The following is a 27,313-nucleotide window of genomic DNA, read 5'->3' as shown; positions in this document are numbered from 1 at the left end:
CCACCAGAGCCTGAAGGCAACACGAGCTGTTCACTGTCACCAGCTGCCTGCAGGGATCTGAGTGTTTGTGTGAATCAAACAGGAAGCAGGAGGCGGGGCCTCGTGGTTAGCGGGCAGCCAGGATTCAAATCCCACCTGTGCAACGAGCTTAAAGCTTAAAGCGTGCAAAACTGACCACGACGTGACATCAGCGCCTCAGAACTCTCATCGTCTCTGCTGACGAACACACACACACACACACACACACACACACACACACACACACACACACATCAGAACAATCAGAGGCCGACCTTCCCTCCTCCTCTTCCTCCTCCTCGCTCCGACTGTACAAACAGACGACATGAATATCAACGAGCCGTCAGGAATGAGAGGAGGAGGAGGAGAGGAATTCTCGGAATATTTGGAGCGAGAGGACTCTGTGTGTGTGGTGTGTGTGTGTGTGTGTGTGTGTGTGTGTGTGTGTGTGTGTGTGTGTGTGTGTGTGTGTGTGTTTGTGTGTGTGTGTGTTGTTGTTGTTGTAAACATCACAGAGATGATGACATTTTACTCCAGATCTCTGGCTCTTGTCCGTTTCCATTGAGCCCGTCTCGGTACGGCGTGCATTTTGTGGCGTTTCCACAGACTAAAGGCGGGAAAGATCCGACCCGTACCGTCCTACTTTCTGGGACCACAGCCTTCTCTGAAACACAGCTGGATTGAGTTTATTAATAAAGAGTCACATGACAGTGACAGAGGAGATGAACTGCTGGATTTCTTCTTCGTTGGTTTTGTTTGCGTCACGTTTTTCTCCTTTGTTGAATTTATTAGTTAGTGGTTAGCGGATAGCTGCTATCATGTGACGCTATTAGTTAGCTGTTAGCTGCTACCATATGATGCTATTAGTTAGCGGTTAGCTGCTATCATGTGACGCTATTAGTTAGCGGCTAGCAGTTAGCTGCTACCATATGATGCTATTAGTTAGCTGTTAGCTGCTATCGTATGACGCTATTAGTTAGCAGTTAGCTGCTATCATGTGACGCTATTAGTTAGCTGTTAGCTGCTACCATATGATGCTATTAGTTAGCGGTTAGCTGCTATCATGTGACGCTATTAGTTAGCGACTAGCAGTTAGCTGCTACCATATGATGCTATTAGTTAGCTGTTAGCTGCTATCGTATGACGCTATTAGTGAGCAGTTAGCTGCTATCATGTGACGCTATTACATAGCTAACGTGGCTATTGGCATCCCGCTTACACGCCATGCTACCAAACATGGCACGGGTGGCTGTGGAGACACAAACGGGATCAGGCTTTACTGAACCAAACAGTACTGATCCGTACGGGACCGCTGTGTGGGTCCTTAGATCCTTTCATACGAGGAGCCCGGTGGTTCCAAAGCCTGAATCTGGATCAGAATGACGGATCCTCTTGTCCTGGTTTTATATCAAATTCATCCAGATCCTGATTCTGATCCTGATCCAGATTCTTCAGGTGAAAAACTGGATGTTTGGAGAACGACAGATGAATCGTCCAGCTGATAAAATCGGGCGACATGAAAACATCCAGTGACTCTCGGTATCGGCTAACTTTGTCTCCGATACGACTCCATGTATTCACCAGTCAGACATCATATTACACCAGCAGAGGGCGCTACATGGACCACAGCGAGCACCTTCAGTCTGCAGCGTGTCGAGAGGTGATGATCCTTATAAATCCTTTGTGTTTGATAATGATGGATATCTATATCGTCTATCTCTACGTCGACCCTAAAGTCCCACACCTTACACTGACTCTGGACCAGAGCCTCACGTAGAACTGATCCCCGTCCTGGTCCTTTAGTGATTCATCAGCCTGACAGCTGGAGCGACACAATCGAGGCTAACCGCCGCAGCATCCGTTAACGGGGGAGGAGCAGCCGAGTGCACGGAACCGGAATGATTCAGACTCAGAAACACGCACACACTCTCTGATGGTGCGTTTAGGGACTCTGAAGGTCTGCAGGTCAGAGGTCAGCGTCACACATGACATCACCGCCTCTGAGGGGGGAGGAGCCTAAAACTGTCAAGAAGGTGTAACAGGTCACAAGGTCCTGTTACAGCAGTTCAATAAAGAGGGTAGGGTCCGATCACACATTGAGGCGGGGCCAGCAGAACCAGAGCCCCCCCCTCCCCGTCTAAACAAGACCAGAACCAGAGCCCCCCCCCTCCCCGTCTAAACAAGACCAGAACCAGAGCCCCCCCCCCATCCCCGCCTAAACAAGACCAGAACCAGAGCCCCCCCATCCCCGTCTAAACAAGACCAGAACCAGAGCCCCCCCATCCCCGTCTAAACAAGACCAGAACCAGAGCCCCGCCCCTCCCCGTCTAAACAAGACCAGAACCAGAGCCCCCCCGTCCCCGTCTAAACAAGACCAGAACCAGAGCCTCCCCCCCCTCCCCGTCTAAACAAGACCAGAACCAGAGCCCCCCCTCCATCTAAACAAGACCAGAACCAGAGCCCCCCCTGTCTGAACTTTAAAGTCCCTTGTTCTTCTATAAACGGAACAGCACATTAAATACAGATTAATTCACATTAAATATTCAGCAGAAGAAGAGCTCTAACGATCAGGAATAATGACGTCATGACGTTAAAAATAAAACTTTAACTTCTTTACTCCGGATGATTCTGATGATGTTTGATTATATTTCACTTGTAACGGAGTTATTTCAAACGGATAATTGATCTGTTATTGACGTCACAGATACTGAGCTCAGGACGCACGCGGACCTTTCATCGGTTAATCGATCTGTCGGTCGACTAAACTCGGCTCGGACTCCGTTTGTCTGCAGCTTTGAGCTGCTGCAGGTTGCAGCGCGCGGACACTTCTCAAGAGTTCACGCGAGTTTCACAACAACCTGCTTTGGAAAAAAACAAACAAACAAACAAACCACGCGCACCGCGCAGAGAGCGCGCGGGGAGCGCGCGGGGCTGCAGGTACGAACACCTGACGTCGGTTTTTTTGTTTGAATCTAAAGAGTTTAAACGGAGAGCAGACTCACCCAGAAAGTCCATCACAGTCCTGAGAGAGTTCACTCTCATTCAGCCCAAGCACAGTTTCGCTCTGTCACACACTTCCGCCCCGGACCTTCACAATAAAGGTCGTACTGAGGAAACGAAATCTGGCCGCAAATAACACTGAATATTTTACTGATAGATGAAATCATTGACGTTAAACAGGCCGCTGTGTGTGTTTGACTGTATGTAAATATAAAACATGAAACACCTGGTGTTGTTCTAAGTCTCTGACGGACTCAGTAGTTCTTCTAGTCAACTCTTTTACAGTCAGCTGATCGTGTGCTCAATGATCCATCTACACACCTTTATGATCTACATCACTCTAGTTACAACCACAAGAACTCTAAACACTCCCACACATTAAAACAGATTTAATGTCCCGTTTCTGGACCGGGTCCACATTTAAAGGGACTTTTATTTTGAAGGCTTGTGCTGCAGGATGTCAGGGCTTTATTGTGGCGGTGCAGACAGGTGGGAGTGCAGACTAAGGAATGCAGCAGGTCCAGAGTGTCACCTAAAGAAGAATCCAGGCAACTGAGGACAAACACTTTACATTTATTATTATTATTATTATTATTATTATTATTATTATTATTATTATTATTATTATTATTGTGTTTATTATTATTATTGTGTTTATTATTATTATTGTGTTTATTATTATTATTGTGTTTATTAGTAGAACAACTGTTTAAGAAGTGTTTTATTTTGGATTCTCTCACTCTCTGATGGCTCAGTAAAAACAGGAGCTGTGTGACCTCAGGCTGCTTTCACACGCTGATCATTTACCTGTAGTCAGTGACATCATCTGGTGACATCATGACCTCCACACTTCAGTGAAGGTGAGAGGAAGAAGACGAGGAGTAAGAGGGCAACAAGGAGGCGCTGCAGAAAGTTGAGACCGGTAATGACCGGTCTGTCAGCACTGTAATTAGACCGTACCAACGCCAGTGGACCGACTTGACCACTGTCACTGCTGCTGCTCGGCCTTCACAATAAAACAACAAGAAGAGGAAGAAGAAGAAGAGGAAGAAAAACAGAAAGAGAAGAAGAAGTGGGGGATTTTCATGTTATATGTTGTTACTTCCCCAGTCAGGTTTCACTAACCTCACGTCAGCAACACCAGACTGAAAACCTCAACATGAACTCAGTCTAACACCCGGGTCAAAGCCAGAATCCCACACAGAATACATCCAGTTTATACCCAGTATCAAATCCAGTTTATACCCAGCATCAAATCCAGTCTATACCCAGTATCAAATCCAGTCTATACCCAGTATCAAATCCAGTTTATACCCAGTATCAAATCCAGTTTATACCCAGCATCAAATCCAGTTTATACCCAGTATCAAATCCAGTCTATACTCAGCATCAAATCCAGTCTATACCCAGCATCAAATCCAGTCTATACCCAGTATCAAATCCAGTCTATACCCAGTATCAAATCCAGTCTATACCCAGCATCAAATCCAGTCTATACCCAGTATCAAATCCAGTCTATGCCCAGTATCAAATCCAGTCTATGCCCAGCATCAAATCCAGTCTATACCCAGTATTAAATCCAGTCTATGCACAGCATCAAATCCAGTCTATACCCAGCATCAAATCCAGTCTATACCCAGTATCAAATCCAGTCTATACCCAGCATCAAATCCAGTCTATACTCAGCATCAAATCCAGTCTATACCCAGCATCAAATCCAGTCTATACCCAGCATCAAAACCAGTCTATGCCCAGCATCAAATCCAGTCTATACCCAGCATCAAATCCAGTCTATACTCAGCATCAAATCCAGTCTATGCCCAGCATCAAATCCAGTCTATACTCAGCATCAAATCCAGTCTATACTCAGCATCAAATCCAGTCTATACTCAGCATCAAATCCAGTCTATACCCAGCATCAAATCCAGTCTATACCCAGTATCAAATCCAGTCTACACCCAGCATCAAATCCAGTTTATACCCAGTATCAAATCCAGTCTATACCCAGCATCAAATCCAGTCTATACAGTAATAAATCCAAAATACATCTCTGAAAAAATCTGTATAAAACCAAAAATAAATCCAGTGTCAAACATAATCTGATTCCAGTAACAACTGATAATGCACAGTGTATCTGGCCCAGTATACAACCAGTATAAAAAACAGTTTAAATTGAGTTTCAAACCCAATTTGTACCCAGTACCAACATAAAACAAAACTAATAATGCAAACAAACCAGTATACAGTCTGTATCATAGCCGTTATAAATCAGACTCAGCTCCCAGTTTAATCCCAGTATAAACCCAGTCTAAACTGGTCGTTAGAGGCCTGTGTGTGGGCTGACTGGGTAGATTAACATATAAATAACCTCCCCCCCAACGGGTGGGTGAGGAGGGGGGAGGAGGGGATTAAGGAGGTCAGTGAATAAAAGTTTCTCTGTGGCTGAACAAGCGGGACGGATGGGGGGCGAAGGGGGGGACGAAGGGGGACGGAGGGTACAAAGGGGGGGGCAAGGGGGGGTCCGTGTGATAACTGATCAATAACCTGATCACTGAATCAAACTTTTAAATAAGAGGTCTTTGTGTCCTGACGTTCTCCTGCACCTCGTGTTGGAAACCTGTTCTGGACCCCTGCAGCTCTGGGTGGGAATCCCCTCGGCCCAGGCGTCCCACGGGGGGTCAGCGGGGTCAGTGGAGCTCCTTCAGACGGGCGGATGGACACTGGACGCTTTGTCCTCCAGACATTCCCAATCCACGGCGACGTTCCCACACAAGAGCAGGAAGATTACAAGCTGAACCCGAACGCATCATTGTGACATTCACCTGACTCCTCTGAATGCTACGGTGGCCCCTTAAGGCCAAACACACACATATTTAAAGATTGAGAAAATTCAAAAACATTTTAACATTTTATTTACTGCAAAAAACCCAAAAACATTAAATCTCCCAGAAGGTGAAACGTTTTTAGGTTGTTATTTTTAGAGTCTGGTTAAATAGTTTTTTGCAATCCTGAAATATTTGGCCCTTCAGGGCCACCGTAGGACTACGATCATAAAACTCTGACAGAACTTCATAAAATACTAGTTTTAAATATTTTAGCTAAATTGGTGACACGCCCCCTGCACACATATTTATGGTCTTGTCTTAATCTGGGTCCTGGTCTTGACTGGGTCTCCATCCCTGATTGTCTAGAACTTGGGGGGTTGGCTTGATCTTTGCATGAACAGGAGGAAGTAACGATGAATCGTCCATCTTTATTTACAATCAGTCCTCTGGACAGAGACGCGTTCTGAAATGTCCCAAAGACACTGGTTTTCATCTTTAAACCGTGAGATGAACAGAAACAGTGACAGGATGTCTCAGTGTGACCTCTGAAGACACCGAGTCAAAAACAAACTGTGAACTGAGACATCTGTTCAATCCTCTGCTTGGAATACATCTCTACAAAACTCCAGGATATTCCAGGAAACAAAGGAGTGGAATCTAAATCCAGGACACACACGCACGTAAGAAGGTTTTTTATAGTTCTACAGCCCTTAACACACACACACACACACACACACACACACACACACACACACACACACACACACACACACACACACACACACACACACACACACACACACACACTAACACACACACACACACCCTGTCACAGTTTCAGTGGCTCTAATCTTTACTTCCTGGAGCAGCCAACAGATGTTTGGTTTATTGTCATGGCAACAACCAGCCGCGGCACCCTCTGCTTGCTGCTTACCTAGCATGGTGGCGCCCTCTGCTGGGAAGTCTGGGAACTGTCCCTCTGAGGGGACGCTGACTGTCCTCCGGAGACTCCGGGCCTTGGCGGAGTCTGTCGGGCTCTCCTGAGTCTCTCCCACAGCCTGAGGGGGGAGAGAGGGGGGGGGGGGGGTCTAAGAATGAAAACACTACAAACAAACAGAAACTGAAACGTTTGATTTTGATGCCATGATCTATATATGTGTGATAAATCAGAAAGTAGCAGAGTATTTATTTATTATTTATAATGTACTATAGATTAGATAGGGGCTCAGCCTGTAGAGACGTGGGTTGGGAACCAAAGGGTCGCCGGTTGAAGTCCTGGTGGGGACTAAAACATGGAAGCTGGTCTGGTAACTGGTGAGGTGCCAGGGATACTTTACCCAGAAATACATGTTTGGAGAATGGAAAATAAAAAAGAACCCAAAATAACACAAAGCAAACTAAGAGCTCCAGCCAGGTCGACCAGCAGCTCCAGTGAGCTACGAGCTAAAGTTACTGTTTTCATCAAGACAGTGAGGCAACTGCTGTTTATAATCTAGAGACTAGAACCACAACCTCTAATGGACTTTCAGCCATCAAGGTCTATGTTGCAACCATCACAACCTGTGACTTTTCAAATCTGACATCAAAGGAGCAGTGTGTAACTCTGCTCCCTAGTGTTTAAAATGGGTACTGCAGTCTAAGCTATAACCGTAGTAGAGAGCAGTCTGTGTGTGCACCACTTAGAGACCATTCATATAACAGAAGATGAAAGTGTGTAAGATGTTGTGTCAGTGTCCTGACCTCATCGTCCTTGTTCAGCAGGATGAGCTGGCTGTCGGTCAGGATGCAGAACTTCCTCTCCCAGGCCCCGCTCTCGGTGTATGGACTCTGACCGCAGGAGAACTGATGGGCCGGAGGACCTTTGACATCTGAGAACAGAGAAATGAAATATTGGAAACAAGCTGGTTTGTTTTGGCTCCATACATGGGACACGCGCCCTCCCCACTGCACCACCAGCGCCCCTCAATGACGATCCACTCCAACAACATGTTTAGACTCTTTATTGAAACATGAAGAAAAGCTTCCACAGAGACAGTCTTCAGGTCTGATATCTGACAAACATGATAACAAACCTACAGAGCAGTACCTTTGTAGAATGAAGCTCCAGAATGAGTCAAACACAGGACAGGTGATGGAGCTACCTGTGGGCTGTGAACTACACCAACAAGATCAAAGATGGAACCACGATTTAGTAAGAAGAGTATAACATGGTGAAGTTATTATAACACGGCTGTAGAAGGACTTCACATCACTGTGTGTAGATAATCATTACTGCAGGACATAAAGATACAGATGATGCCTTCAGGGACTCCTCAGAGTTCACGTGATAAAGTCTGAAATCAAACATTCACAGCAGCTGAAGCAACAGACGACAGTTCACCAGATAACACACTGAGCAGATTCACTTTAAACAGACTCCAACAACCGACCAATCAGGATCCAGATTTTACCTGCTGTCCAAATACTCAAAGTTATTCAATTAAATTAAAAAAAACTTTATTTGTACCCGAGGGGCATTTCAAAGGCACAAAGAGCAGTGAACTAGTGACAGTGACTAAAAATATAAAATGTTAATTCAAATACAAAAGTTATAATGAATGACTCAGCAACAACAAAAACAACAACAAATAACCACTAGTCACCATGACAACACAGTCAGACAACCCGAAAGAATCAGTCGAAGATTCAGAACATCATGAGTTAGTGTTCCACAGTCAGAATCAGAAAAACGTTTTTAATCCCAGATGGAAATTCGGTTGTTGCCGTTGCTCGTCATTACGTTGCCGTGGTGACCCCATCAGTTGTTGACAAGGATGGCAAGTCTTTCTCACTGCTCTCGGTGGAATCCCGGTCGGCATGGACAGTCTGGAAGCCGTTCAGGGAGACGTTGTTGTTGGGAACATCCTGATGCAGCCACGTCTCAGTGAAGCACATCAGGCTGCACTCCCGATACGCTCGCTGACTCCTGGGGAACGCCGGTAGCTCATCCATCTTATTCCCCAGGGACCGAACGTTACCCATGATGAGAGTTGGAGACATGGCTTAAAACTCCTCCCTCGCTGCTTCTTTCCACCTCTGCATCCCCCTGTGTCTCCGGAGTTGTATCTCCACTGGGATGGCAACAGTTTATCTCTCGGTGCTGAGCCTGCCGAAGAGGTGATCCCAGCTGTAAACAGTGCAGGGGTTGCTGTGCAACAGTGGTGAGAATGAATGAATCAAAACATGTTGTAGAGCTGTCCAAAAACTCTCCAAAAACTCTCCAAAAACTGTCCAAAAAACATCCAAAAAACTTGCTCCAAAAGACATAGACAGAGAGGACACAGCGCAAGAAAATACCACCAGCCAAAAAGGAATGACAAAAAGACGCAAAGCACCAAGAAATCATAAACGAACAGGAGCGACGGGAACAGGCAGATGGCGCATGAACACAAGTTCTCTGTGACCAACAGTCACAGAGAACTTCTCTGGTAAAATCTTCACTTGTTCCCAAGCTCCAATGTAAGGAAACATCCTGTCAGTGAAAGTGTGTGTGAAGGTGTGTATGTGTGTGTTAGTATCACGATCAGAGAACGACAGCTTTCCTCTGTTACAGTCCAGATTCACTCTGATCCTCTGAGGATTCTTCTTCACTGAGAGATCAGTGACTGAATGTGACGGGGAGGCTGCTTTGTATTTACCATCATTGAACCCTATATTCCAAAATCCAGACAATGCGTCTGTCTTCCTGTTGACGGACTCTGATAACACCCCTAGTACCCAGTGTGTACTGTCTCCAACCTGGACGTCCCAGCTGTGAGTCCCTGAGTTAAAGCCCTCAGAGCCCAGGACAGACCTGTAATAATCTAACCTCTCTGGATTATCAGGAAGCTGCTGACTCTGTCCTCGTCTCACACAGGTCAGATCTTCAGACAGACTGAGTTCTGGGTAGACAGTGTTTGGGTCCAGAATAATCGGACTGTAGGAGACCATGTCCTTCATCTTGGTCCAGATGTTGAAGCTCAGGTTGCCCAGGTGTTTGGCCTGGTCTATCAGAGCTCCTGAGGGCAGCTGTGGATCCTCCAGCAGGGGGCGCTGCTGGACTCTTTCCACTGCAGCCTTGTAGTTTTTCAGGAATGAGACGTCTGCAGCTCTCAGCTCGTCCTCTGTGTCTCTGACTGTGAGTGAAAGAGCTGCTATCTCTCTGCTCAGAGCCTCCATCTCCTCCTTCATCCTCTGACTCTTCTGCTCCTCTTCCTCCCTCAGTGCACACAGCCTGGCCTCCTCTTCCTCTTCTAGAAACTGGTGAAGCTTCTTAAACTGCTCCTTAATCAGCCTCTCTGTGTGTCGGGCCTGGACCTGAATGTGTTCTGCTGTTTGATCAAACTTCACTTTAACTTCTTCAAAATCATTTAACTTCTTCTTTACCGGCTCCAGAGTTTCCTGAAGTTTCTTCTTGCGTTCTTGAGCAGCTTCATCGACGGGTCTGAATCTGTGCTCAGAGTGTTTCTGTGAATCTCTGCAGACGAGACACACCGGCTCCTGATGGTCCAGACAGAAGAGTTTGAGTTTCTCAGAGTGCAGACTGCAGAGATCCTCTGAAGCTCTCTGATCTCTCTCCTGCAGGAAACTCTCAAACAGGTTCTTTAAAGCAAAGTCAGGATTATATCCCCTTGAGTTTCTCCTTTTACAGAGAGGGCACTCCTGGTCCTCCTTCTCCTTCCAGTAGTCCTGCACACACACTCTACAGAAGCTGTGGCTGCAGGACAGCATCACTGGGTCTTTAAAGATCTCAAGGCAAATCGGACAGCAGAGATTTTCCTCTAACTTGGACGCCATTTTACCTCAGAGCCAAACACAGCAGACACACAGTAGCAACTTCCTGGAAAATAATGTCAATGTCAATCTTTTCCCCCTTAAAACTCCTCTTCAGTTTTTGAAATTAGTTTCGTGTTAAAGTTCAGATATTGCAAGGATCCTTGGATTTCTCGTAATCCCAGTATTCCCTCCTGCAGCTGCCTTGTTGTGTTCTGAAGGTGAATCTAAATGTCAGTACTTCAGTGAATCTAGTTTCTATGACGCAGAGCAACAACCTTTGTCCAGGTTGTCTCATGCAAGTCAGGTGAGAGGGTGGAGATTTGTTTAAGATCATTGGCGAATCCCCAACTCTTACATTTTGTGTTGATTCCATAATTAACAGTGTTTCACTGTAAGTTACAAGTCACACAATAATTGTTTGAATCTTTTTAACTACAGAACTATGAATCCACAATTAACAGATTTTTTTTTTCAGGATGTTGAAATAACTACATCATGATATAGATCTGTAAAAAGTCAGAATTCATAATACTTCAGGTCTGTCTCCAAGGTTTTAAGTGAATCATTTTTAAAATACTCTTTTTTCTGATGGAATTTGTGATGGACCATTTACTCTAAAATCAAAAGCAGTGATGTAAACTAGTCACATATTCAAAGTTAATCTTTGAACCTATAAAAGTCAAAAACTTCAATAAAACTTTGTTCCTTCAAATTACAAGTCTGGATGATCAGCGATGAGACTGTCATGGTATCGTATCAGGCAATGCAAAGTCATTACCTTCATCACATGGCAGTTCAGAGTATGAAGGTCACTTACAGCTCAATTATGCCTTATGTCTGGTATTGTTACTGACAGAGACTTCTGCCTGTAATGCTGTTTTGGAAGCTTGTGCATGACAAAACATTGCAATACCACAATGGCAATCATGGGGGCAGTGTGGAGCAGTGTTACAAACGGGTTCAAACCAGACCAGCAAAAGTAGTGAAGAAGAATACCTTGGAAAGTGTTGGAAGTACTCTAGGTGGGGTCCTATAAAGTGTTCCACCTGGGGACTCTAGTGTTGCTGAAGGACTTCAAAAGCCATATAGGCATTGATGGGAATGATTGGATAGTACGGCCTTTCTGACCAGAACCCAAGTGTTGCTTTGTTATAAGACTCCTGTGCAAATTGTGGAGTGGCCACAACAAACACTGTGTGCAAGCGAAAGGTGGTCCATAAATTGACTTAGTATCAGAAAACAGAGGCCCCTGTCATCCAGGTCATGAACAACCACTTGAGAACAAATGAGAACCTATCAATGCATGGATTGTTGCACGGATAAATCATTTTAATTTAATAGTCAAATATACCACATAAAACCCAGACATAAATGGTGCCCCGTGTGAGGCATGCAATAGACCAGCTTTATTGCAGTGTTTTTGCACAGTAATCCATCCAAAGCCCCCTGCAGGGACAGACAGGTGCCTTCACTCAGGCTTCATCCATTTAGTCTGTTTCCTGAATGCCATTCCCCACTCTCTCCCGTCATCTGTGTGAGTATTGCATATTGAGAAAGTGGGAGGAACTTGTTAAAACTGATCCTCGAATATAACATTTAAGGTTCAGATGTGTTGAACACCTCCAATTTATATCAGCTGCAAAATTCCCCAAACCAAGCAACCAGCTGGAGTCTGAGTCAGCTCAGGAGTCTCCAGACCCTGTGGTGTATGTCCAGGACAGCTTAGGGCTGTCTCTGACACTGATGGAGCAAACTGTGAGCCTAAAATCCCAGAGAAGAGGTTCTGAAGTAAATTGTGAAACAGAATTAATTTAGATTCTTTAAACTGCAGCATTTGAAAGTGTTATTACGTATGGTATGTTAGATTGTTATGGCACAATGTTCAGTTTAAATGAAAACAAAGAAGTAAAACCCCAAAGATTTGGCAAAAAGGAACAGATGACTCTTTCAGACAGGGTTGGATATTAGACAGACATAGACCATCATAAGTTAAGACAATCCTTTATTCATCTCGCAAGTGGAGAAATTTACAGTGTTACAGCAGCAAAGCAGGATCACTGCAGACATAGGTACAGGACATTGACACCACCTGTTGTATGTGGAAGGCATTACATGTCCTACAGGACTCCACCCACCTGCACACAGTCTGTTCTCCTACCCTCCTTCAGAAAAACTGGTTAAGTTTAATGGTCTGATTTAAATCTTTCCTCTACCGGATCACCGCAGGGAGGCATCCTGCGACTGCTTTTATTCAATCTATCCTCCAATTCATGCCAGAGTCTACATGAGAGGTATCGTTCTACTCATTACTATATGGAGGTTTTATTGCATTGACTGTACATGGACCTTATGACTGTATGACGGGATAAACTGAATTAAACTGAAGTGTAGTATCTTGTTTGTCAGGGCGTGAATGTATTTAGTCTATACCCAACATTCAATTCACGGCGTAGAAGAGGACGCTGGACACCACAGATGTTCTACCAGTCTGTGGTGTCCAGCGTCCTCTTCTACGCCGTGGTGTGCTGGGGAGGAAGCTGAAAGAAGAGGGACGCAGCACGCCTGGACAGACTAGTGAGGAGGGCCGGCTCTGTGGTGGGCACAGAGCTGGACTCACTGGTGACAGTGGTAGAGAGGAGGTCTCTGGACAAAATGCTCTCCATCATGGACAACACACACCACCCTCTGCACAGCACCTTCACCGGGCAGAGGAGCATGTTCAGCGAAAGACTGCTGTCACAGTCGTGCTCCACGGACAGACTCAAGAACTCTTTCGTCCCCCTATAGGCCATAAGACTGTACAACACTTCACTGTCACGGCAGGGAAGAAGCGCACAGTGATCCCTGGACTCTTTTTTCACTTTTCTCTCACTCCTCATCTGCACTGCTGACCTCAGAGTCAGCCTCCAGTTGGACACTGTGATGCATATTGATAGTCACCTTACTGAGCACTGATCACTTTAATGATAATCACCCTAATCATGTCTGGTTTCATCCTACTGCTGTGTTATGCTACATCTGTAATGGTTGACATGATCACCCTAATTAGGTAACGCCGGTAGCTCATCCATCTTATTCCCCAGGGACCGAACGTTACCCATGATGAGAGTTGGAGGCACGGCTCTCCATAAATCTCTTACGTCTCGGTCCCACTCTCCTCCCTCGCTGCTTCTTTCCACCTCTGCATCCCCCTGTGTGTCCGGAGTTGTATCTCCACTGGGATGGCAACAGTTTATCTCTCGGTGCTGAGCCTGCCGAAGAGGTGATCCCAGCTGTAAACAATGCAGGGGTTGCTGTGCAACAGTGGTGAGAATGAATGAATCAAAACATGTTGTAGAGCTGTCCAAAAACTCTCCAAAAACTCTCCAAAACTGTCCAAAAAACTTGCTCCAAAAGACATGGACAGAGAGGACAGCGCAAGAAAATACCACCAGCCAAAAAGGAATGACAAAAAGACGCAAAGCACCAAGAAATCATAAACGAACAGGAGCAACGGGAAGAGGCAGATGGCGCATGCACACAAGTTCTCTGTGACCAACAGTCACACAGATCTTCTCTGGTAAAATCTTCAGTGGCAGTTCATCCTCAGTTCTTACGTAAGGAAACATCCTGTCAGTGAAAGTGTGTGTGAAGGTGTGTATGTGTGTGTTAGTATCAGGATCAGAGAACGACAGCTCTCCTCTGTTACAGTCCAGATTCACTCTGATCTTCTGAGGCTTCTTCTTCACCAAGAGAAGAGTGACTGAATGTGATGAGGAGGATGCTCTGTATTCACCATTATAGAACCATATTCTCCAAAATCCAGACAATGCGTCTGTCTTCCTGTTGATGGACTCTGATAACACCCCTAGTACCCAACGTGTACTGTCTCCAACCTGGACGTCCCAGCTGTGAGTCCCTGAGTTGAAGCCCTCAGAGCCCAGGACAGACCAGTAATCGTCAATCCTCTCTGGATTATCAGGAAGCTGCTGTCTCTCTCCTCCTCTCACACAGGTCAGATCTTCAGACAGGATGAGTTCTGGATGAACAGTGTTTGGGTCCAGAATGAGCGGACTGTAGGAGACCATGTCCTTCATCTTGGTCCAGATGTTGAAGCTCAGGTTGCCCAGGTGTTTGGCCTGGTCTATCAGAGCTCCTGAGGGCAGCTGTGGATCCTCCAGCAGGGGGCGCTGCTGGACTCTTTCCACTGCAGCCTTGTAGTTTTTCAGGAATGAGACGTCTGCAGCTCTCAGCTCGTCCTCTGTGTCTCTGACTGTGAGTGAAAGAGCTGCTATCTCTCTGCTCAGAGCCTCCATCTCCTCCTTCATCCTCTGACTCTTCTGCTCCTCTTCCTCCTTCAGTGCACACAGCCTGGCCTCCTCTTCCTCTTCTAGAAACTGGTGAAGCTTCTTAAACTGCTCCTTAATCTGCCTCTCTGTGTGTCGGGCCTGGACCTGAATGTGTTCTGCTGTTTGATCAAACTTCACTTTAACTTCTTCACAAACCTTTAACTTCTTCTTTACCGGCTTCAGAGTTTCCTGAAGTTTCTTCTTGCGTTCTTGAGCAGCTTCATCGATGGGTCTGAATCTGTGCTCAGAGTGTTTCTCTGAATCTCTGCAGATGTGACACACCGGCTCCTGATGTTCCAGACAGAAGAGTTTGAGTTTCTCAGAGTGCAGACTGCAGAGATCCTCTGAAGCTCTCTGATCTCTCTCCTGCAGGAAACTCTCACACAGATTCTTTAAAGCAAAGTTAGGATTAAATCCCTTTGAATGTCTCTTGTTACAGAGTGGACACTCCTGGTTCTCCTTCTCCTTCCAGTAGTCCTGCACACACACTCTACAAAAGCTGTGGCTGCAGGACAGCATCACTGGGTCTTTAAAGATCTCGAGGCAGATCGGACAGCAGAGATTTTCCTCTAACTTGGACGCCATTTTACCCCAGAGCCAAACACAGCAGACACACAGTAGCAACTTCCTGGAAAATAATGTCACAGTCAATTGTTTTTCCCTTCTTCAGTTTTTGAAATTAGTTTCATGTTAAAGTTCAGATATTCCAAGGATCCTTGGATTTCTCGTAATCCCAGTATTCCCTCCTGCAGCTGCCTTGTTGTGTTCTGAAGGTGAATCTAAATGTCAGTACTTCAGTGAATCTAGTTTCTATGACGCAGAGCAACAACCTTTGTCCAGGTTGTCTCATGCAAGTCAGGTGAGAGGGTGGAGATTTGTTTAAGATCATTGGCGAATCCCCAACTCTTACATTTTGTGTTGATTCCATAATTAACAGTGTTTCACTGTAAGTTACAAGTCACACAATAATTGTTTAAATCTTTTTAACTACAGAACTATGAAACCACAATTAACAGATTTTCTTTTTACTGAGATTCAATGTCAACAAATAGGCCGAAAGGATGTTGAAATAACTACATCATGATATAGATCTGTAAAAAGTCAGAATTCATAATACTTCAGGTCTGTCTCCAAGGTTTTAAGTGAATCATTTTTAAAATACTCTTTTCTGATGGAGTTTGTGATGGACCATTTACTCTAAAATCAAAAGCAGTGATGTAAACTAGTCACATATTCAAAGTTAATCTTTGAACCTATAAAAGTCAAAAACTTCAATAAAACTTTGTTCCTTCAAATTACAAGTCTGGATGATCAGCGATGACACTGTCATGGTATCGTATCAGGCAATGCAAAGTCATTACCTTCATCACATGGCAGTTCAGAGTATGAAGGTCACTTACAGCTCAATTATGCCTTATGTCTGGTATTGTTACTGTCAGAGACTTCTGCCTGTAATGCTGTTTTGGAAGCTTGTGCATGACAAAACATTGCAATACCACAATGGCAACCATGGGGGCAGTGTGGAGCAGTGTTACAAACGGGTTCAAACCAGACCAGCAAAAGGACTCTAGGAGGGGTCCTATAAAGTGTTCCACCTGGGGACTCTAGTGTTGCTTAAGGACTTCAAAAGCCATATAGGCATTGATGGGAATGATTGGATAGTACGGCCTTGCTGACCAGAACCCAAGTGTTGCTTTGTTATAAGACTCCTGTGCAAATTGTGGAGTGGCCACAACAAACACTGTGTGCAAGCGAAAGGTGGTCCATAAATTGACTTAGAATCAAAAAACAGAGGCCCCTGTCATCCAGGTCATGAACAACCACTTGAGAACAAATGAGAACCTATCAATACATGGATTGTTGCATGGATAAATCATTTTAATTTAATAGTCAAATAAACCACATAAAACCCAGACATAAATGGTGCCCCGTGTGAGGCATGCAATAGACCAGCTTTATTAGTGTTTTTGCAAAGTAATCCATCCAAAGCCCCCTGCAGGAACAGACAGGTGAAGTCAAACAGGCTTCATCCATTTAGTCTGTTTCCTGAATGCCATTCCCCACTCTCTCCCGTCATCTGTGTGAGTATTGCATATTGAGAAAGTGGGAGGAACTTGTTAAAACTGATCCTCGAATATAACATTTAAGGTTCAGATGTGTTGAACACCTCCAATTTATATCAGCTGCAAAATTCCCCAAACCAAGCAACCAGCTGGAGTCTGAGTCAGTTCAGGAGTCTCCAGACCCTGCGGGGTATGTCCAGGACAGCTTAGGGCTGTCTCTGACACTGATGGAGCAAACTGTGAGCCTAAAATCCCAGAGAAGAGGTTCTGAAGTAAATTGTGAAACAGAATTAATTTAGATTCTTTAAACTGCAGCATTTGAAAGTGTTATTACGTATGGTATGTTAGATTGTTATGGCACAATGTTCAGTTTAAATGAAAACAAAGAAGTAAAACCCCAAAGATTTGGCAAAAAGGAACAGATGACTCTTTCAGACAGGGTTGGATATTAGACAGACATAGACCATCATAAGTTAAGACAATCCTTTATTCATCTCGCAAGTGGAGAAATTTACAGTGTTACAGCAGCAAAGCAGGATCACTGCAGACATAGGTACAGGACATTGACACCACCTGTTGTATGTGGAAGGCATTACATGTCCTACAGGACTCCACCCACCTGCACACAGTCTGTTCTCCTACCCTCCTTCAGAAAAACTGGTTAAGTTTAATGGTCTGATTTAAATCTTTCCTCTACCGGATCACCGCAGGGAGGCATCCTGCGACTGCTTTTATTCAATCTATCCTCCAATTCATGCCAGAGTCTACATGAGAGGTATCGTTCTACTCATTACTATATGGAGGTTTTATTGCATTGACTGTACATGGACCTTATGACTGTATGATGGGATAAACTGAATTAAACTGAAGTGTAGTATCTTGTTTGTCAGGGCGTGAATGTATTTAGTCTATACCCAACATTCAATTCACGGCGTAGAAGAGGACGCTGGACACCACAGACTGGTAGAACATCTGTGGTGTCCAGCGTCCTCTTCTACGCCGTGGTGTGCTGGGGAGGAAGCTGCAAGAAGAGGGACGCAGCACGCCTGGACAGACTAGTGAGGAGGGCTGGCTCTGTGGTGGGCACAGAGCTGGACTCACTGGTGACAGTGGGAGAGAGGAGGTCTCTGGACAAAATGCTCTCCATCATGGACAACACACACCACCCTCTGCACAGCACCTTCACCGGGCAGAGGAGCATGTTCAGCGAAAGACTGCTGTCACAGTCGTGCTCCACGGACAGACTCAAGAACTCTTTCGTCCCCCTATAGGCCATAAGACTGTACTACACTTCACTGTCACGGCAGGGAAGAAGCACACGGTGAACCCTGGACTCATTTCTCACTCCTCATCTGCACTGCTGACCTCAGAGTCAGCCTCCAGTTGGACACTTTAATGCATATTGATAGTCACCTTACTGAGCACAGGTCACTTTAAAGATAATCACCCTAATCATGTCTGGTTTCATCCTACTGTTGTGTTATGCTACATCTGTAATGGTTGACATGATCACCCTAATTAGGTAACGCCGGTAGCTCATCCATCTTATTCCCCAGGGACCGAACGTTACCCATGATGAGAGTTGGAGGCACGGCTCTCCATAAATCTCTTACGTCTCGGTCCCACTCTCCTCCCTCGCTGCTTCTTTCCACCTCTGCATCCCCCTGTGTGTCCGGAGTTGTATCTCCACTGGGATGGCAACAGTTTATCTCTCGGTGCTGAGCCTGCCGAAGAGGTGATCCCAGCTGTAAACAATGCAGGGGTTGCTGTGCAACAGTGGTGAGAATGAATGAATCAAAACATGTTGTAGAGCTGTCCAAAACTGTCCAAAAACTGTCCAAAAACTCTCCAAAACTGTCCAAAAAACTTGCTCCAAAAGACATAGACAGAGAGGACACAGCGCAAGAAAATACCACCAGCCAAAAAGGAATGACAAAAAGACGCAAAGCACCAAGAAATCATAAACGAACAGGAGCGACGGGAAGAGGCAGATGGCGCATGCACACAAGTTCTCTGTGACCAACAGTCACACAGATCTTCTCTGGTAAAATCTTCAGTGGCAGTTCATCCTCAGTTCTTACGTAAGGAAACATCCTGTCAGTGAAAGTGTGTGTGAAGGTGTGTATGTGTGTGTTAGCATCAGGATCAGAGAACGACAGCTCTCCTCTGTTACAGTCCAGATTCAATCTGATCTTCTGAGGCTTCTTCTTCAATGAGAGAACAGTGACTGAATGTGATGAGGAGGCTGCTCTGTATTCACCATTATAGAACCATATTCTCCAAAATCCAGACAATGCGTCTGTCTTCCTGTTGACGGACTCTGATAACACCCCTAGTACCCAACGTGTACTGTCTCCAACCTGGACGTCCCAGCTGTGAGTCCCTGAGTTAAAGCCCTCAGAGCCCAGGACAGACCAGTAATCGTCAAACCTCTCTGGATTATCAGGAAGCTGCTGTCTCTCTCCTCCTCTCACACAGGTCAGATCTTCAGACAGGATGAGTTCTGGATGAACAGAGTTTGGGTCCAGAATGAGCGGACTGTAGGAGACCAGGTCCTTCATCTTGGTCCAGATGTTGAAGCTCAGGTTGCCCAGGTGTTTGGCCTGGTCTATCAGAGCTCCTGAGGGCAGCTGTGGATCCTCCAGCAGGGGGCACTGCTGGACTCTTTCCACTGCAGCCTTGTAGTTTTTCAGGAATGAGACGTCTGCAGCTCTCAGCTCGTCCTCTGTGTCTCTGACTGTGAGTGAAAGAGCTGCTATCTCTCTGCTCAGAGCCTCCATCTCCTCCTTCATCCTCTGACTCTTCTGCTCCTCTTCCTCCCTCAGTGCACGCAGCCTGGCCTCCTCTTCCTCTTCTAGAAACTGGTGAAGCTTCTTAAACTGCTCCTTAATCTGCCTCTCTGTGTGTCGGGCCTGGATCTGAATGTGTTCTGCTGTTTGATCAAACTTCACTTTAACTTCTTCAAAATCATTTAACTTCTTCTTTACCGGCTCCAGAGTTTCCTGAAGTTTCTTCTTGCGTTCTTGAGCAGCTTCATCGATGGGTCTGAATCTGTGCTCAGAGTGTTTCTCTGAATCTCTGCAGATGTGACACACCGGCTCCTGATGGTCCAGACAGAAGAGTTTGAGTTTCTCAGAGTGCAGACTGCAGAGATCCTCTGAAGCTCTCTGATCTCTCTCCTGCAGGAAACTCTCACACAGATTCTTTAAAGCAAAGTTTAGAGGTAGATCCTTTGAATGTCTCTTGTTACAGAGAGGGCACTCCTGGTCCTCCTTCTCCTTCCAGCAGTCCTGCACACACACTCTACAGAAGCTGTGGCTGCAGGACAGCATCACTGGGTCTTTAAAGATCTCAAGGCAAATCGGACAGCAGAGATTTTCCTCTAACTTGGACGCCATTTTACCCCAGAGCCAAACACAGCAGACACACAGTAGCAACTTCCTGGAAAATAATGTCACAGTCAATTGTCTTTCCCTTCTTCAGTTTTTGAAATTAGTTTCATGTTAAAGTTCAGATATTCCAAGGATCCTTGGATTTCTCGTAATCCCAGTATTCCCTCCTGCAGCTGCCTTGTTGTGTTCTGAAGGTGAATCTAAATGTCAGTACTTCAGTGAATCTAGTTCTTATGACACAGAGCAACAACCTTTGTCCAGGTTGTCTCATGCAAGTCAGGTGAGAGGGTGGAGATTTGTTTAAGATCATTGGCGAATCCCCAACTCTTACATTTTGTGTTGATTCCATAATTAACAGTGTTTCACTGTAAGTTACAAGTCACACAATAATTGTTGAAATCTTTTTAACTACAGAACTATGAATCCACAATTAACAGATTTTTTTTTTACTGAGATTCAATGTCAACAAATAGGACGAAAGGATGTTGAAATAACTACATCATGATATAGATCTGTAAAAAGCCAGAATTCATAATACTTCAGGTCTGTCTCCAAGGTTTTAAGTGAATCATTTTTAAAATACTCTTTTTTCTGATGGAGTTTGTGATGGACCATTTACTCTAAAATCAAAAGCAGTGATGTAAACTAGTCACATATTCAAAGTTAATCTTTGAACCTATAAAGTCAAAAACTTCAATAAAACTTTGTCCCTTCAAATTACAAGTCTGGATGATCAGCGATGACACTGTCATGGCATCGTATCAGGCAATGCAAAGTCATTACCTTCATCACATGGCAGTTCAGAGTATGAAGGTCACTTACAGCTCAATTATGCCTTATGTCTGGTATTGTTACTGACAGAGACTTCTGCCTGTAATGCTGTTTTGGAAGCTTGTGCATGACAAAACATTGCAATACCACAATGGCAATCATGGGGGCAGTGTGGAGCAGTGTTACAAACGGGTTCAAACCAGACCAGCAAAAGGACTCTAGGAGGGGTCCTATAAAGTGTTCCACCTGGGGACTCTAGTGTTGCTGAAGGACTTCAAAAGCCATATAGGCATTGATGGGAATGATTGGATAGCACAGCCTTTCTGACCAGAACCCAAGTGTTGCTTTGTTATAAGACTCCTGTGCAAATTGTGGAGTGGCCACAACAAACACTGTGTGCAAGCAAAAGGTGGTCCATAAATTGACTTAGTATCAAAAAACAGAGGCCCGTGTCATCCAGGTCATGAACAACCACTTGAGAACAAATGAGAACCTATCAATACATGGATTGTTGCATGGATCAATCATTTTAATTTAATAGCCAAATAAACCACATAAAACCCAGACATAAATGGTGCCCCGTGTGAGGCATGCAATAGACAAGCTTTATTAGTGTTTTTGCAAAGTAATCCATCCAAAGCCCCCTGCAGGAACAGACAGGTGCCTTCACTCAGGCTTCATCCATTTAGTCTATGTTTCCTGTATGCCATTCCCCACTCTCTCCCGTCATCTGTGTGAGTGTTGCATATTGAGAAAGTGGGAGGACCTTGTTAAAACTGATCCTCGAATAGAACATTTAAGGTTCAGATGTGTTGAACACCTCCAATTTAGATCAGCTGCAAAATTCCCCAAACCAAGCAACCAGCTGGAGTCTGAGTCAGTTCAGGAGTCTCCAGACCCTGCGGGGTATGTCCAGGACAGCTTAGGGCTGTCTCTGACACTGATGGAGCAAACTGTGAGCCTAAAATCCCAGAGAAGAGGTTCTGAAGTAAATTGTGAAACAGAATTAATTTAGATTCTTTAAACTGCAGCATTTGAAAGTGTTATTACGTATGGTATGTTAGATTGTTATGGCACAATGTTCAGTTTAAATGAAAACAAAGAAGTAAAACCCCAAAGATTTGGCAAAAAGGAACAGATGACTCTTTCAGACAGGGTTGGATATTAGACAGACATAGACCATCATAAGTTAAGACAATCCTTTATTCATCTCGCAAGTGGAGAAATTTACAGTGTTACAGCAGCAAAGCAGGATCACTGCAGACATAAGTACAGGACATTGACACCACCTGTTGTATGTGGAAGGCATTACATGTCCTACAGGACTCCACCCACCTGCACACAGTCTGTTCTCCTACCCTACTTCAGAAAAACTGGTTAAGTTTAATGGTCTGATTTAAATCTTTCCTCTACCGGATCACCGCAGGGAGGCATCCTGCGACTGCTTTTATTCAATCTATCCTCCAATTCATGCCAGAGTCTACATGAGAGGTATCGTTCTACTCATTACTATATGGAGGTTTTATTGCATTGACTGTACATGGACTTATGACTGTATGACGGGATAAACTGAATTAAACTGAAGTGTAGTATCTTGTTTGTCAGGGCGTGAATGTATTTAGTCTATACCCAACATTCAATTCACGGCGTAGAAGAGGACGCTGGACACCACAGATGTTCTACCAGTCTGTGGTGTCCAGCGTCCTCTTCTACGCCGTGGTGTGCTGGGGAGGAAGCTGCAAGAAGAGGGACGCAGCACGCCTGGACAGACTGGTGAGGAGGGCCGGCTCTGTGGTGGGCACAGAGCTGGACTCACTGGTGACAGTGGGAGAGAGGAGGTCTCTGGACAAAATGCTCTCCATCATGGACAACACACACCACCCTCTGCACAGCACCTTCACCGGGTAGAGGAGCATGTTCAGCGAAAGACTGCTGTCACAGTCGTGCTCCACGGACAGACTCAAGAACTCTTTCGTCCCCCTGGCAATAAGACTGTATAACACTTCACTGTCACGGCAGGGAAGAAGCGCACGGTGAACCATGGACTCTTTTTTCACTTTTTTCTCACTCCTCATCTGCACTGCTGACCTCAGAGTCAGCCCCCAATTGGACACTGTGATGCATATTGATAGTCACCTTACTGAGCACAGGTCACTTTAAAGATAATCACCCTAATCATGTCTGGTTTCATCCTACTGCTGTGTTATGCTACATCTGTAAGGGTTGACATGATCACCCTAATTAGGTCAAGTTTCACTCTATTGTCTTCAACACTTAATGCTAATCTGCCCCTCAATAGTTGGGTACTTAACGATAATCACCCTAATCACTCCTGGTTTCACCATATTGTCTTGGACACTTAATGCTAGTCACTGCTCCTTTAAGTTGGTGAGCCAATTTACATTCCTGCATTGACTGTTTAATGACTGTACTCACACCTCTGGCATAAGCTCAAACACCTCTGTACATGCACATGTAACTAGTTTCTAGAAGGTCAGCACTTTGTTTCTAAGGCTCTTTAACTGTTTACAGGTCTCTTTTAACCAACACATGTTTTTCTCTCCTCACAGGTTATGTACATTATGCTATATTAGTTTTAAGTCCAACTGCTAATGCTAACTGCACAGGTTTAACATATAATTATGTTTATTCTTAGTCACATAGGGGCTGCTATATCTTGTTTGGGGGATTTTGTATACAGAGGGGAGGGGGGACAGCGGGTGTGTATTGTAACTAATGTCTTGTGTCCTGCCTGTCTGTATACTGCTACTGGATGCCTTGAATTTCCCTCAGGATCAATAAAGTATCTATCTATCTATCTATCTATTCTTTCCAATACTTGTTGAATCTCGGCCACAAACTCTGACATTTCTGTAACCTGTATATCCTGATAGACAAGTCACAGGCCACGCTGTTAATTGCATTTCATGTAAACCAGGACGAGGCTTATTTATAAGAAAGGTTAAGACTTGAATTGAACAACAACCTGAACTTAAAGTGACAAACTCTTTCTCTCAAGAGAAGTAATCTATGAGGAAATCAAACATCAGACTTAACAATGATGGGTGTCAGTGGACAGGAGGTTAATACACACTAGGCCCCGACGATATGTGATTTTTGGGGTTATTGGAAGAGAAAAAAAAATATCAAACAACTAGGGCTGGAAATGTTTGGTTGTCTCACGATCCGAAATTGACTTCAATTCTTGGGGTAATGAATCCATTAAGAATTGATTTTTGATTCAAAACAATTCTGGACTCATTGAGTCATGATTCAAAGTATTAATTAGATCATACTTCAGGATCTACTTAAGCCATCTGTGAAACTGGCTGAATGTACTGTTGCTCTATTTGGCATTTTACTGATTTAAAGAACAGGGAGTGACTGATTAGCCCCCCCAAAGAAAAAAACCCAACCTTTTTCAACAGTAAAATCAATCAGAATCTTTATTCTTACATGAATATATTTTTTACCACCTCTATCAGACGCCGACATATCTGCTTACGTTTTTTTAAAGCTATTTGATCTGTAGTGATACATTTATTATGTTGATCTCTGAAATGAAGTTATCAAAAAATTATAACGAAGACAAGATGGCCACTCAGAGCCGTCCAAAAGTTCATCAATGGGCTTAAAACCCGCCTCAGCTCCAGCTTTCAGCCTGTCGTTAGCTTGACTCAAAGTTAGCCTGAGACAGCATTTCCAGCACGGAGAACGCCATCCATTGGACTTGAAGAACGGATGGGTGACGTCACTCAGGCTTCAAACATATTTAGACATTTATTGTCAATGCTTTCTGCATGCCATTTTCCACCCTCTCTTGTCTATACTTCAAAACTCACCTCCTCTCTTCAATAACAGCACAAAAAGGCCAAAAAAAACAGAATACTAAATACTGACAGACATCCAATGAGTGAATAGATACTTCATTATAATCAATGATACAAAAACAGACTATAAAGATACATCTCCCATTATATTATTATTCCATTGCTTTAAAAGTACAAAAAGCTTCTGACCCCTGGTTTGAAGTCTGAACAGTAGGTTGACGTTGACAGTTTACCTGCAGTGTGACTGTTCTACTGTTCTCAAATATTATAACCAATCAAATTAAAAAGGCTTCAACAGCAGTGACAGAAAACTGATATAGGACATTTAACACACATATTGAAGAGAATATTAAAAATAAATCTCAATAAACCGATCACTGTTGACTTTTACCCGCTGTTCAAATAAAAACAACAAAGTTTGAAAATGACAAGTGATCCAATTATAAGTAGGGAAACTGATTCACCTCTACAAGAGAAACTCTTGTGCTTTTCTGAGAGAGGAAACTATTTACTAATTATTACTATCACTTTATCTTACCAGAGATCCCTTCATAAATATGATTTTTTTTTAGAAGACTCAAAACATCCACAGATTTGTCATCACATCAACCTAATCATCATCACCAAGGTTGTCGTCATCAACATGTGTTAGTGTTCCACAGTCACACAGATCTTCTCTGGTAAAATCTTCACTTGTTCCCAAGTTCCAATGTAAGGAAACATCCTGTCAGTGAAAGTGTGTGTGAAGGTGTGTATGTGTGTGTTAGTATCAAGATCAGAGAACGACAGCTTTCCTCTGTTACAGTCCAGATTCACTCTGATCCTCTGAGACTTCTTCTTCACTGAGAGAACAGTGACTGAATGTGATGAGGAGGCTGCTTTGTATTCACCATCATAGAACCCTATTTTCCAAAATCCAGACAATGCGTCTGTCTTCCTGTTGACGGACTCTGATAACACCCCTAGTACCCAGCGTGTACTGTCTCCAACCTGGACATTCCAGCAGTGAGTCCCTGAGTTAAAGCCCTCAGAGCCCAGGACAGACATGTAATAATCAAACCTCTCTGGATTATCAGGAAGCTGCTGTCTCTGTCCTCCTCGTCTCACACAGGTCAGATCTTTAGACAGGATGAGTTTTGAATGAGCAGTGTTTGGGTCCAGAATAATCGGACTGTAGGAGACCATGTCCTTCATCTTGGTCCAGATGTTGAAGCTCAGGTTGCCCAGGTGTTTGGCCTGGTCTATCAGAGCTCCTGAGGGCAGCTGTGGATCCTCCAGCAGGGGGCGCTGCTGGACTCTTTCCACTGCAGCCTTGTAGTTTTTCAGGAATGAGACGTCTGCAGCTCTCAGCTCGTCCTCTGTGTCTCTGACTGTGAGTGAAAGAGCTGCTATCTCTCTGCTCAGAGCCTCCATCTCCTCCTTCATCCTCTGACTCTTCTGCTCCTCTTCCTCCCTCAGTGCACACAGCCTGGCCTCCTCTTCCTCTTCTAGAAACTGGTGAAGCTTCTTAAACTGTTCCTTAATCTGCCTCTCTGTGTGTCGGGCCTGGACCTGAATGTGTTCTGCTGTTTGATCAAACTTCACTTTAACTTCTTCACAAACCTTTAACTTCTTCTTTACCGGCTCCAGAGTTTCCTGAAGTTTCTTCTTGCGTTCTTCAGCAGCTTCATCGATGGGTCTGAATCTGTGCTCAGAGTGTTTCTGTGAATCTCTGCAGATGTGACACACCGGCTCCTGATGGTCCAGACAGAAGAGTTTGAGTTTCTCAGAGTGCAGACTGCAGAGATCCTCTGAAGCTCTCTGATCTCTCTCCTGCAGGAAACTCTCAAACAGATTCTTGAAAGCAAAGTCAGGATTATATCCCTTTGAATGTCTCTTCTTACAGAGTGGACACTCCTGTTTCTCCTTCTCCTTCCAGTAGTCCTGCACACACACTCTACAGAAGCTGTGGCTGCAGGACAGCATCACTGGGTCTTTAAAGATCTCAAGGCAAATCGGACAGCAGAGATTTTCCTCTAACTTGGACGCCATTTTACCCCAGAGCCAAACACAGCAGACACACAGTAGCAACTTCCTGGAAAATAATGTCACAGTCAATTGTTTTTCCCTCCTTCAGTTTTTGAAAGTAGTTTCGTGTTAAAGTTCAGATATTCCAAGGATCCTTGGATTTCTAGTAATCCCAGTATTCCCTCCTGCAGCTGCCTTGTTGTGTTCTGAAGGTGAATCTAAATGTCAGTACTTCAGTGAATCTAGTTTTTATGACGCAGAGCAACAACCTTTGTCCAGGTTGTC

General features: G+C 44.5%; 3 protein-coding genes across 4 annotated transcripts in view; all 3 read right to left on the bottom strand.

Moving 5' to 3' along the window:
• Positions 1-6,345: 6,345 nt before the first annotated feature.
• LOC306827333 (uncharacterized protein) overlaps positions 6,346-27,313 on the bottom strand; it is a 50,951-nt gene continuing 29,983 nt past the window's right edge. Inside the window, exons 2-3 of one of the 2 annotated variants that reach the window (XM_079349065.1) lie at positions 7,584-7,711; positions 6,346-6,901 (exon numbers count right to left, since the gene is read on the bottom strand). In XM_079349065.1, coding sequence (XP_079205191.1) covers positions 6,650-6,901; positions 7,584-7,711 — 380 coding nt within the window. In that variant the 3' untranslated portion in view covers positions 6,346-6,649. The remainder of the gene's footprint in view (positions 6,902-7,583; positions 7,712-27,313) is intronic. The other variant, XM_079349066.1, reaches the window with a different exon arrangement.
• On the bottom strand, positions 9,225-15,588 carry LOC306827164 (uncharacterized protein; the record flags this gene model as incomplete). The annotated part of the gene is made up of 3 exons (XM_079348833.1): positions 14,177-15,588; positions 13,735-13,909; positions 9,225-10,663 (listed from the first exon to the last, which is right to left on the bottom strand). The coding sequence occupies exons 1-3, from the start codon at positions 15,548-15,550 to the stop codon at positions 9,225-9,227; spliced, it is 2,988 nt and encodes a 995-aa protein (XP_079204959.1). The 5' UTR covers positions 15,551-15,588.
• LOC306827163 (uncharacterized protein) lies at positions 18,947-27,052 on the bottom strand (the record flags this gene model as incomplete). The annotated part of the gene is made up of 2 exons (XM_079348832.1): positions 18,947-20,465; positions 25,682-27,052. 2 exons carry the CDS (start codon positions 27,050-27,052, stop codon positions 18,987-18,989), a joined length of 2,850 nt encoding a protein of 949 aa, XP_079204958.1. The 3' UTR covers positions 18,947-18,986.

The sequence above is a fragment of the Symphodus melops genome, assembly GCF_947650265.1.
Source record: "Symphodus melops genome assembly, chromosome: 7".
Lineage (NCBI taxonomy): Eukaryota > Metazoa > Chordata > Actinopteri > Labriformes > Labridae > Symphodus > Symphodus melops.
The sequence above is the reverse complement of the archived record's forward strand: the minus strand, read 5'-3'. Positions and strand labels throughout refer to the sequence as shown.